The sequence below is a fragment of the Sus scrofa genome, chromosome 16 (assembly GCF_000003025.6).
Source record: "Sus scrofa isolate TJ Tabasco breed Duroc chromosome 16, Sscrofa11.1, whole genome shotgun sequence".
NCBI lineage: Eukaryota > Metazoa > Chordata > Mammalia > Artiodactyla > Suidae > Sus > Sus scrofa.
In genome coordinates, this window is record NC_010458.4 from 49,098,855 (window position 1) to 49,112,317 (window position 13,463).

The 13,463-nt window shown below is 36.3% G+C and overlaps 1 protein-coding gene across 2 annotated transcripts in view; it reads left to right on the plus strand.

Annotated features, from left to right (window-relative positions):
- The window catches only part of TNPO1 (transportin 1), a 103,241-nt gene that overhangs the window by 50,169 nt on the left and 39,609 nt on the right, over window positions 1–13,463 (plus strand). For both annotated transcript variants that reach the window (XM_021076714.1, XM_003359811.5), the window contains exons 5-8: window positions 2,244–2,350; window positions 4,963–5,096; window positions 8,405–8,486; window positions 12,040–12,162. In XM_021076714.1, the coding sequence (XP_020932373.1) occupies window positions 2,244–2,350; window positions 4,963–5,096; window positions 8,405–8,486; window positions 12,040–12,162 (446 nt within the window). The remainder of the gene's footprint in view (window positions 1–2,243; window positions 2,351–4,962; window positions 5,097–8,404; window positions 8,487–12,039; window positions 12,163–13,463) is intronic.

Here is a 13,463-nt window from a genome sequence, read left to right on the forward strand (position 1 = left end):
AGTGAACATCCTTTTATATGTATTCATACACAGTTGGGAAAGTTTATATAGAATTCATTTATAGAAGTGGTATTAGTGTGTCAAGGTAAGTTTTTTAAATATCTCAGATATTAATAGGTATTGCCGAACACACCAGTTTTCACTCCCATTTATGTTGTATACACTGGGAATTAATAATTTTTCACTTTTTGCATATATGCTGGCATTAGAAGATTTTTTTGAGAGTGGATGAGATTATATGGGACCAGATAAATTTGAATATGTCAGTCTGTCAACATTCTTTAATACCCTCTTAACCGAAGTCAGTGATTGTCAGCAGACTGTTAGTACCAAGTTGTAGCTTGTGTTTAATTTCTACTGTTGTTTATTTTAAGACTTGCTTGGTTTCCTTTAGGCAGATACAGAGCTTTCTTTCCCTCAATTATTTTATATTTTAACTTGAGAGAATAAAATTTTTGACCTTTCCAGGAGGCATTTGATTATAAGGGTCATAGCTTTAAAATGCTACCAATACTTTGACCTTACCATGTAATTTTTTAATGGACAATAGATACTGGCCAGTAACTACTCTTCCCATTTTTTAACTCTTTACTTTTGGGAGCAAGCTTCTCAAAACTAGCTGTGGACAATTCAAAGAGAATTTAACTTACGTGGAAACAGTGGAATTTGCTATTTGGTAATAAGTATTGAGTATTTGCTGTGTGCCAGGCGTTCTGTGTGCATATCTCACTTAATTCTCAAAATAACTATGAAGAGAGAGCTTATCCTTTTTTTCTTTTTTTTTTTTTTTTGTTGTTTTTTGTTTTTTTGTTTTTCAGCTTTTTAGGGCTGCACCCGAGGCATATGGAGACTCCCAATCTGGGGGTCAGATTGGAGCTGTAGCTACCAGCCTGCAACCCACACCACAGCTCACAGCAATGCTAGATCCTTAACACAGTGAGCAAGGCCAGGGATTGAACCTGCATCCTCATGGATGCTAGTCAGATTCATTAACCACTGAGCCACGATGGGAACTCCTCATTTTGTTTTTTTTTTCTTTTTTTAGATTTTTTTTACAGATTAGTATTTTGAAGCCTAGAGTATACAGTTTGCCTACTGTCAATTTGTTCTCTTAGTTATGGTGCTAAGAGATGAAGCATAGTACATTATATTACAAATGCTAAATTTACTAAGGCGGGGGAAATATTAATGCAAAACTTTTTTGTTATGTTTTTATTTATTTTGTATAATCCTTAGCTATCACAACTAAGCTACACAGCATAGTTGAAGTAATCTGCTTGGAGTGACATGATCATAGATGTGCTACTCATCCTCCAAGATTCTAGTATCACCTTGCCAGCAATTTACCCTTGATCCAGTAAATAGAAACTGTTGTGGGAGTGTATGGCTTATCTGCAGAAGGGGAATTGTTGCCAGAAGAATGATCATGTAGGATTTTTTGGATTGATAGCTCATCTACTTTCGATTCCTCTCATGAGTCGAGGTCTTGAGCTTACCATTAAGCTGTTCTTAACTTCCCGATATGTTTTTTATTTGAATCTAGCAGATTCAGACACATCACTCAGAGATAAGTGCTGCTAACACTTAATCTCTGGGTGATGTTTTGTGTATCTTCTTATATATAATTTCTATAAAATAGGGGTAATTTTAACTCATAGAACTATTTTGGTTTTGTTGGAGAAGAGCCATTCGCAGTCTTTTGTACAGATACTTGTTAAAAATAAAAAGGGGTGGAGTTTCCATTGTAGCTCAGCAGGTTAAGAACCCAGCTGTTACCTATGAAGAGGCGGGTTTGATCCCTAGCCTCCCTCAGTGGATTGACCATCTGGCCGTGAATTGCAGTATAGTTCACAGGCACTGGGATCTGGCTTTCTTGTGGCTATGGTGTAGGCTGGTAGCTGCAGCTCTGACTTCAACCCCTAGCCTGGGAACTTTTGTATGCCACATGTTGTGGTCCCAAAAAAATAAAAAATAAAAAGAGTGAAATGTTGGAAAATAAGATTAGAAACAGATTGATTTATGCTGTGGGTTTTCTACAGATGTGCTGTGGTGATATGAGGGTCCTGGATGAATGTTATTATTGACATGATTTGCAAGTCTTAGGCTGATTTGGAACATTTAAACGTGTGTGTGCACATCCACATGCGTGCACAGGTGAGCACACACATTGGCTTGTGCTTGTTCACACGGCAGTATCTAACACTGTACATTCAGATTTTCTAAGATGTGTATTTTCTTTCAAGGTATTTTGATTACAACTATAGCCTCCAAGGGAGAATTGCAGAATTGGCCTGACCTCTTACCAAAACTCTGTAGCCTCTTGGATTCTGAAGATTACAACACTTGTGAGGTAAGGATTTTTGCATCATACGTGGTTTTTCATTTGTTTTTGTCATGTCATGTCTTAGTAACCTTGAAAAAAAATATTTTCGCTGAAATTTCAAAAACTCAGAAAAGCCTAAGTTTACCTTTATGTTTTATATTAGTAATCAGTTATCTCACTGTTTCCTATAAAGAATGCTAAGTTATAAAACCTCTTTACTGTATTTCCTACAGAAAAAATACCTTGTTTTGTGTTTCAAAACTATTCTTGAGTAGGTATATAAAACAGCTATTAGCGAGCTTAATTGGGTGATGTAGTATTTTTCCAACATGGACTTAATTAAATTTATCAAATTTCCAGACCATGCGTATGTTATCAGAGTTTCTAAACTGTTTTTGTGCCTCTTTGTATGTCTGAGGTACATCTCGTATAGTTTTGATCATATTAATTAAAATTGCTTGTTGTTTGCCACTGACCAAATCCATAGCAACTTTTGCATTTGGGGAGATGAGAGCTCCCCATGAGTCTGTATGGATTTGTTTTCCTTTAATTTCTCACTTAATGAGTACTTCAACTATCTCTTTCATTAGTTGGCTTCCAGTTTGGGTAGAAATCTCTTAAATGGAAGTCATTTCAGAGGTTTTGCCTCACTTAAGGCAGTGACTTATCTCCCTCTGAAAAAAGAGCAAGGCTTGGGAATTCCTGTTGTGGTACAGCAAAAACAAATCTGACTAGTAACCATGAGGTTGTGGATTCAATCCCTGTCCTTGCTTGGTGGGTTAAGGATCCAGTGTTGCCTTGAGCTGTGGTGTAGGTTGCAGAGACAGCTCGGATCCCGTGTTGCTGTGGGTGTGGTGTAGGCCAGCAGCTGTAGCTCTGATTCTACTCCTAGCCTGGGAACCTCCATATGCTGTGGGTGCAGCCCAAAAAGCAAAAAAAAAAAGCAAGGCTTGGAGGCAGAGCAGGCACGAAAAGACCTAAAAAGAAATTGGTGTTTTTCTCTTAACATTTTGTTGCCAGACCTGACTTGGTAGAGAGTTAATGTCTTTAAGTTACTCTTCTCCCTCCCTCAAAGGAAGAGGAAAAAAAAAAACTTTAATTCTCTTATAAGCATTTTCTAATAATGCCTTGGAAAAAACTCTTAAGATTACAGAAAAAGAAAAGTATTTAGTCATCAGGTAACAGCTGACAAAAATTTAAATTGTGTTTTGGAGTAATGATAACAACATAGAAGGAGGTCAAAATTTTAAGTGCTTTCCAAGAATAAAAAATTTAAACTGTTAACATGAAATAACAGTATTCTTAAATCAACTGTAGTGTGGAGAATAAGCAGCAAGGTGCTGCTGATGGAATTATAAGCAAAGTAGATTGTTGAGCTAACTAGTAGGTTACATACTGTGTACAAGAGATTATTAGGTTAGCCACTTTGGTATTCAATGATTGTTAAGGAAGTCGTTGCCAATTTGAATTGCCTGCACTTTTAACAGTTTTTGTCAATGAATGGTTTACATGTAAATGGTTTTTTTCATTATAATTAAGACTTCTTTTTGTACTTCAAAAAAAAGAGGACTCAGTGGTTAAATACACTTATACTTAAGTATAGAATTTTACATTCCATTTTAGTAACTGGTCTTTAGTAAGAGAAAAATTAGTGTTAAGTCAAAATTGGCATGATTATTTAGAAGTTAGGTTTTTGAGTTAAATAACATTTATTACAATCTCTGCCAACCAAAATTGTCATTTAATGCTCAAATTAAAACATACTACCTTTTTTTTTTTTTGTCTTTTTTTTGCCGTTTCTAGGGCTGCTCCCACAGCATATGGAGTTTCCCAGGCTAGGGGTCCAATCAGAGCTGTAACTGCTAGCCACAGCAACACGGGAGCCAAGGCACGTCTGTGACCCACACCACAGCTCACGGCAACGCTGGATCCTTAACCCACTGAGCAAATGTCAGGGATCAAACCCGTAACCTCATGGTTCCTCGGATTCATTAACCACTGAGCCACAACAGAAACTCCCATGCTACCATTTTTAAACTGAGGTTTTAGATAACACAGTGGTATAAAAAATTTTTGTTACATTGATGATTCAATATTCAATGTACCAATTTTTTTTTTTTTTTTTTTAGTGCCGCAGAAGTGGCATATGAAAGTTCCCAGGCTAGGAGTCGAATCAGAGCTGCAGCTACAGGCCTATGCCACAGCCATAGCTGTGTAGGGTCCAAGCCACATCTGTGACCTATACCACAGCTTACAGCAACACTGGCTCCTTCACCCACCCACTGAGTGAAGCCCAGGATAGAACCCACATCCTCATGGATGCTAGTTGGATTTGTTTCCACTGTGCTACAGCAGGAACTCCCAGAGTACTGATTTTTATGAGGCAGATTTTATGTGGGCTGAAAGCATTTATCCATACAGATTCGTTAATATTCCTTAATTTGTTTTTAGAATGGCTTCAGTTTGGAGTTCCATTGTGGTGCAGCAGGTTAAGGATTCGGTAATGTCACTGCTGTGGCACTGGTTGCTGCTATGGCACGTGTTCGGACCCTGGTCCAAGAACTTCCACATCAAGTACAGCCAAAAATAAATAAAATGGTCTTCACTTTTAATTCTCATAACCGAAATATCCTTTACAGGGAGCATTTGGAGCTCTTCAGAAGATTTGTGAAGATTCTGCTGAGATTTTAGATAGTGATGTTTTAGACCGTCCTCTCAACATCATGATTCCCAAATTTTTACAGTTCTTCAAGCACAGCAGTCCAAAAATAAGGTATCTATATAGCCAGTATTCAATTAATTTATAAACTGATGCAGACCTGACCCCTCCCTTACTTTGTATTACCTAATATTTTTATAAAGGTGGACTTTTGATAATTGAAATTTATTCCTTTAATAATAGCCTGTGAAATGTTGATTGACCCTGATGAAATTTGCTTTGAATATGGACAGTTTTCTACTTTCTGTATGGTTAATTACATTTATAGGGGTTAACAGTCACACTTTTAAAGCCCTTTGTGTAAAGCTAAAATGAATTGTGTTTGGGGGGGGTCATTGGGGTTTCTTTTGTGTTTTTATTTATGCACTTTTCCAAGTACAAGTACGTAGTAGAAATTCCTTCAATATGCTATCTATTATTAAGTAATTTTAGTTTTAAGGGTTTTGCTTCTAATTATAAAAACATTTTAAGCATGAAGGTGGAAGGATTTTTTGAGTGCACCTGAAAGCACATAGTAGGCCTGGTTGGCTGGTCCTGGAGTTAACATTGTCTGCTTTGTGTTCCTCTTTATTCTAGTTCCTTGAACAGTTCCTAGCATATAGTTATTGAAATATTTAGGCTATTAAATTAGCCTTTATTACAATCAGTTGTCCTATCAACCTATATAATAATCATGATGCTTTTATTACACTATTGAAGTGTGTTTAACTGTTATTTCACCAAAAGTTCCCCAGGCAGTTATGCTCCCCATTTCTTTTCTTGACTTTTGTTCATTGTTTCTGTGGAGAAGTTAGTACTTTTTCTTCTGATTGTCAGTTGCTTTGATTTTTATATCCACTTGTCATTATTTCATGCTTTCTGTAGAATAAACATAGTACTAAAGTAAAAATTATGCAGTTATTAAAGAGGCAATGATTTAGAAGCATTCAAGTCATGAACTTTGGTGTAAGAATGGTCTGTATATTAGTTCAGATGCCCATTGGGACTTCATGATTCCAGCCTGTATTCCAAAGGATTATAGTTTCAACAGTGTGATCAGAGAGTAATTGGGACTCCAGTCACCTTTTTCTTATATTCTCTGATTGACTCTTTTTACCTCGATTTAATTAAGTGTGTACTAATAGAATAGGAACTTAGTAGGTGTTTATTTGTGGTAGTGTCATGCAAATAAATTAATTTTTAAAATAAAATGTTTCTCTTCCTGGTATAGTTAATTAAATAGAGAAGTTCGTGTTCCCTAGGAAATCTGCCTCCTTTATTTTTGTCACCAGTTCTCAGCAATTAAAAGAAAAACTGAACAGTGAAAAACATATTCCTGGTAATTGGTACATCATTGCTGAATACAAGTTTCTCTTGTGGAGTTCCCATCATGGCTCAGTGGGTTAAGGACTGGACGTTGTCTCTCTGAGGATGCAGGTCTCGTCCCTGGCCTCGCTCCGTGGGTTAAGGTTATAGCATTGCTGCCGGCTGCAGGGCAGATCACAGATAGAGCTCGTATCCAGTACTGCCATACTGTGGGGTAGCCTTCAACTGCAGCTCCAATTCATCCCCTAGTCTGGGAATTTCCATGTGCAGTTGTAAAGAAAAAAATTTATTTTGTAATTTTAATACATATTTGTTTTCATTACTACTCATTTGAGATTCTGTTGTACTTACTGTCAGAACTTTTCATTTAAAGGTATATTTGAGTAAATGACTACCTGGTATGTATTTTAGCTGTGCACTAAATATCTACCATTCAGTATTATTATTTAAAACCTTTTTAATGCAGTGTAAGTGGTGTTTACTAGGTAGTCATAATGGTGTTTTTTTCCCTTTTGATAATGGTTGGACTTTGAGAATGTGGAATGAGGCAAAGGAATATATTTTTATCTCTCACATGAATAAAAATCAGCCATTTTAAAACATCATTCTAGAGGTACACAAAATTTGGTTATGATTCTTATTAGCTCACAACACATTCTCATGGCCTGCTTCCATTTAGTTTTTAGTTATTTATTGGTTTTTATAACCGCTCAAATCCATTGCTCAAAACAAAAGCTAAGACCTTGACAACAGCCTATGGCTAATCCCAAGTTTATCCTTCCCTTGCATTTTTTAAAGAAGTAAATTTATTGTATGTGTATTGTGTGAGTGTGAATATGTATGTTTCACTTTTTAACTTTATCAAAAGTATTAAACTGAATTTAAACTTTTTAAACTTAATATTCTGTTGCTAGGCTTCATCCATAGTGTTGTGTCACTATAGCTTACTTGTTTTGACTATTGTGTACTATTCCTTTGTGTGGCAATAACACAGTTTGTTCATACTCACCCCCTGCCTTGTGATGAATACTATTTCATGATAAATACTGTGGGAAAACAACCAGAATAAGGGGTTAGACAGTGATTCAAAGGTATTTTATCTCTGTAAAGGTTGTCCCGAGACGTGAACAAAGTAAAGTAGCAAGTCTTTGATCAAAGCAAAGAACATTTTAAGACTAAACTGCAGTACAAAGTCCCCGGAGTTAGGAACAAACTTCTTACCATGGCAAAAGAAAAAAACTGTAGCATTGTAGGAAATGAAGTTAGAGAGGTAGGGACTAGCCACATTATAAAGGAATGTCTAGGTCATTAGTCAGCAAACTCTGACCTATGGGGCCAAATCCATCTATGACCAGTGAGCCATAAATGATTTCATGTTTTAAAAGGCTGGGGAGTGGGCAGGTAGTAAAGCTGCCGCAGAGGTCTTATGTGGCCTGCAAAGCTTAAAAATACATACCTTTTGTAGAAAAGATAGATTATTTTATTGGAACAATCTGAATAAGGTGACCTTGTTCTTTGTCAGACAGGTAGTGAGGCATAGCGAAAGTCAGGAAATAGAACCTATTGGGGTAGTCCTCTTGGGAGATGTGGTTTGGACTAGAGAAGTGAAAGGTAGTAAGTGATTGGATTATGGGTGTATTTTTAACAATTGTTTTGGGATTCAGTTAGATGTCAGCACACACAGACTGTGGAACTCCATTCTCCATTTTTTAGTCTCAAAAGACATACATATCCATTGTTTTTTAAATCTTAAATAATAAATTCCCATCCAACCTCCCCACTCTTGAGTGTGAACCTGTCCTTTCAGATACTTTTCCACTTTCTCAGAAGCATTAACATATTATTTCACAACCTGCATTTTTCACTTAACACGGAAAGAATGTGAATGATGTATTAATACATGGAGAATTTTGATTCAGTTCTTTTTAGAGGGGTGTATGTGTGGCTCTACATGCGCTATAATATTTTTATGGAGAAATGTTTAACTTCTTGCCGGTCTTCTGTAAATGGAAAAAAGCTTCAGTGAGCATATGTTAAATTTTAAATTTTGTTTCTAGGTCTCATGCTGTTGCATGTGTCAATCAGTTTATCATAAGTAGAACTCAAGCTCTGATGTTGCACATTGATTCCTTTATTGAGGTAAGATTTGTCCTCCTCACCCACCTTGAGAAGGTTAGAAAATGTTAATTGCATAGTTTTATTTTATAAATGTAATAATTTGTAACTATGAACTGTCAATACTTAGTTAAATTTGTTTCTGATAGTATTAAAGGTAGGTACAGTAGACGTATGATTTTCCTTAACCAAAAATAAAGCTACTTGTCCTCTCTTACTTCTTTTCTCTATTCTACTTATATCATACAGACGTTGATTATGGTATATATGTGTTTAATATTTTTATCATAGAGGTAGTTCCCAGTGTGGCTCAGCAGCTTAAGGACCTGACGTTTTCTCTGTAAGGATGTGGGTTCCATCCCTGACCTCGATGGTTAAGGATCTGGCGTTGCAAGTTGACTTGGATCTGATTTTACCATGGCTGTGGTGTAGGTCCCAGCTGCAGACAGCTCTGATTTGACCCCTTGGCAGAGAAACTTCCAGTGCCGCAGGTGTGGCCATATTTTTTAAAAAATTATACTATAAAAATTTCTACTTCAATATACTGTTTAATTTGCGTATGGAAATTAAACCTCTCAGCTCATTTGCGTTATTTGAAAGGCAAAGAGGTTGTATAAGCTTTTTGGTAAGAAATCTAAACCTGGAGACTAAAAGGATAGTAATTCTATTTTTCCATTGGCTTTTGCTGTAAAATGAGAAGTTTCAAGAGGAAAATTGACTCAAATTTCAGCAAGCATTTCTGAAGGTTGATTCATGCAGAAAGACAAGAGTATAGTTTTCTGGCCATGAACCCTAAGCAGTAGAGTTCCTTTTTAGAACTATTGCTTTATAACAGCAATTGTGGAAGGATTATTAAAGTTGCTTAAACACTTCACTTTTATTTTCATCAAATGAAGTTTAATTATTCCTTTTAGGCTATTCTTTAAAAAAAGAAAATCCTTTAAATAGAGACCTACTGCTGGTATCTCTTTGGGGAAATTACAAGAAAGGGGAGGGGGAGACCCCATGTCATTTTTTTTCTCATCACTTAAATTGACAGGCTTCTTTCTAAATATCTTTTACCAATAGACTACAAATAGTAGCCATTGGACTCCTCTAGCCATTTAAAAGTTGAAGTCAAAACATTCATCTTTAATGTGTTTTACTGAGTAACTGGTGCTGGGGGTACATAAAGAATTTTCATGCTTTAAGATGTTTTCTTTTTTCTTTCTTTTCCCCTCTTTTTAGGGCCGCACCTGTGGCATATGGAAGTTCCCAGGCTAGGGCTTGAATCGGAGCTACAGCTGCCAGCCTACGCCACAGCCATGGCAACGAGGGATCCAAGCTGTGTCTGCAGCCTACACCACAGCTCACAGCAACACCAGATCCTTAACCCACTGAGCGAGGCCAGGGATCGAACCCACATCCTCATGGATCCTAGTCGGGGTCGTTGTCAGTCTGGTTTGTTATAGAGGGTAGGGGACAGTATTAGAAATCGGGAGGAAGATTCCGTTGGTTCAAATCCCAGCTTCACAGATTAGTAACTGTTAACCTTGGGAACCTTATTTAACTGATGTTTTCAATTTCTATAAAGTATAGGCCTACTTTGTTGGATTGTTATAAAGATATTGGCGAAAAATAAATTGTAACAGTGCCTGCCACAAAGTAAGCATTCCACATGGTTGACTACTGCTCTTACTAGTTTTAGAAGCAGTAGTGGTTTTTGTTGTAAAAATAATAGTATTTCCTCCTAGTGTTCTTCTTTCACAGTTTAATGAAGGGAGCAATGGTAGACATACCAGGAACTTATACAGAAATATGATTTAAAATAAATGCTCTCTGAAAATAAATATTGCACAGGACTATCTATACTCGTTTAATATAAACATTTCCTGACATTTTAAAATATTTTCCATTAGTGTTAAATATCACATTAACACTTTTTAGCTACTTGATAGTCCTATAAGGTTGAACCAGTTCTCCATCCTATAAGAGCAGCAAACCTCCAGAGGAGGTGTCTGACGCATAGTAGGCTCTTAGTAACTATTTACTAAATGAATAAGTGGTTCATTTTCTTCAATTACCAGTGTTTCTATTAGGGGCTGAAGTCATGCCTATTAATGATAAGTATATTGGTCACTAATACAGGGGTATAACATAACCTTGGCAAAGGTGGGTAAGCATACTTAAGACAACATCAGATTTAAAGAAGGATGTATAGCTAACATAAAAGCAGCATCTGATGGAAAAACGGTATTCTTTCTGACCATGTAAAATTTATCTGATTAAAAGAACAACTGCAGAGTTGCAAAAGCCTCAGAAGTAGAGGCAGGACTTGGAATGATCAAAGATTTTTAAATGCTGCAACAGTACTTCACATAGTGTCACATTTGATATTTAAATTTTTCCATTGCCTTACCTTTTTCTTATAATAAGATGTCAGGTTCACCGATTTGCAGACAGTTCTATGGTCCCGGAAAGAGACAGTGAATTTTACTCAATTATTTTAATGATCTTTTTACTCCCCCCCCCCCTTTAGGGCCACACCCACAACATATGCAGGTTCCCAGGGTAGGGGTTGAATCGGAGCTGTAGGTGCCAGCATTGCCAGATCCTTAACCCACTGAGTGAGGCCAGGGATCAAACCTGTGCCCTCAAGGATACTAGTCAGATTTGTTTCTGCTGAGTCACAACAGGAACTCCTCTTTTTACTGCTTTCAGTGGACTTGCGTGTGTGTGTGTGTGTGTGTGTGTGTGTGTGTGTGTATAAATAAAGTAAAAGATCTGGAGTGACATGAGGAAGGCTTACTGTTTTTTTCTTTTATCTCCACTTGAACCTCTGCAAGAGATAATTTGTTCTTCTAGTGAAGAATTAATTGTTGGTATAGTGAAATGAGTGTGGGCTTGAGATTTTGCGAAAACCAAATTCAGATCATGTAGCTAACAGGCTACATACATCTGAAACTTCCATTTCTATAAAATTGAATAGCAACATTTCAGAGTTGTGCAGTTAAGTGAAATAGTCTGTTCATTTTGACTTTTTTTTTTTTTAACCTCACAGAGAAACTTAAGAATGGCATAAGGTCAGATGCTACTTTTATTACTTTTTCAGTAGTTGCCTCAATGAAGAGCAGAAGTTTAGGGTTAAATTGTTAGAAACTTAGCATATAGTTCCCAATTGTTTGGGCTTTTATAGAACTTGTTTCTATTAAGAATCAAAGTTGGTAGGAATAATCTCTTGACAGACAGTAATTATGATTTTCTCTGCTCTGGGTAAGCTGGATGAATGTCCTGTGTCCTAATGAGATGGTTTTATTCTCATAAACTAAAAATGACTTCAAAACGTAACCACTCATACTCTATCAAAAAGCGTGGCTATGGACTATTTACCAAAATCATAATTTTTGGCAGTTACCATCCTACATTTGTCTTACTTTTCAACCTGATTTTGTGGCCAATTCATAAGCCTTTATTTGTATTATATCTTCTTATGGTTTCTTTAAATGTTGCCAACTTGCAGAATACTAGTTACTGTGTGTGAACCTTTCTAAAATATTTGGAATACTTAATGGGAAAAAAAATGTTTCTTGTGCAATAGAATCTTTTTGCATTGGCTGGTGATGAAGAACCAGAGGTACGGAAAAATGTGTGCCGGGCACTTGTGATGTTGCTTGAAGTTCGAATGGATCGCCTGCTTCCTCACATGCATAATATAGTTGAGGTAATACAGGCAATTTGAAGGTATTCTCCTCTCTTCCCCTGCAAGAAAAATCATGGGCGGAAAGTGTGTAATGTGAAGCCACTGTTTTCCAGTTGATTTAACACATTTGTTGGGGTACTGTAAAAAAAATAGATATGATTGTCTTAAAGTTAGAAGTTTATGGCGATTTCTCTTTCATGAAATTTAAGATGTTATTGGGGGGGGGGAGTTACCTAAAGAAGATGCTTTTAACCAGTGTAACTGGGAAATATTTAGATTATTTATATTTATTAGATACAGGTTAGGGCAATACAACTGTGGTAGTTAAGGGTTTGTTTTCTGCCCATTAATGGTAAATTGAGCTGACAAATTTTTGATTTATGGTAACAATGAGATTTCTGAGTAGAGAATACATAACCGTTATAGTGAGTTCTAGTAAACCTTTTAGAAGTCCTGGGTGATTAAAATTACTTTACTATGATATTCTAGGTACATTGATCACAGTTCAGCCATAATTAAAGGAACACATAATAGCAAGATATAATTATTAGGAGAAAGTAATTTATTGAGCAATACTCATTGCTAGAGTCATACTATACCACCTAATTTTCATAATACTAAATAGAGTTGTACTTAAAGGATGGCATCTAAGACCCGTTAGAGGAAGGCTAGGATCCATGATGTACAGCAACTCCCTTTTTTCTAAAACATCGAAAAAGATAGTTTTAGAGATAAGGATGTGTATAAGCATAAGATAGGGATAAATGATATTTTCTCTGATGAGCCTGTTCTGTTGAAGTGTTTAGAAGAATCAGGTGTAGAATTGGTTGAAAGTTTAGTGGGAGAGCTTGCCATGTAATAGATAGGGAGCCTAATTTATAAGGCTACAGCTCTTTATTCAGCAATACTCAGCATGATAGTAGGACATACTGTGGGGTGTAATAGGGGCTGCGTATCATACATGGTGTGTTGCCATATTTTGTCATGTGAGGCATTTATCCAGCAGAGGATGTGTATGAAGAATTCATCAATTGACTCCAGTTTCAGTCCCAGGTACATTGGGAATTTGTGCCTTTGAATATATTTACTTTGTTTTTACATGTAAGTTTTTAGAAGAGTGATAGATTTGAGGATTTGATGATGTCCCTCCAACAAGGGTGAATTTGGCTTGGTTATGTTCAAAGGATATGATAAATCTGTTTTATTGGTAACTGCAAATTATAGTTGACAAAGAGCTGTCACTGTTTTTACAAATTTTAAAAAACTTTGTAATTGTATTTTATATCTTTAAATACATGAAAGTATATATAGTTGACCTTTGA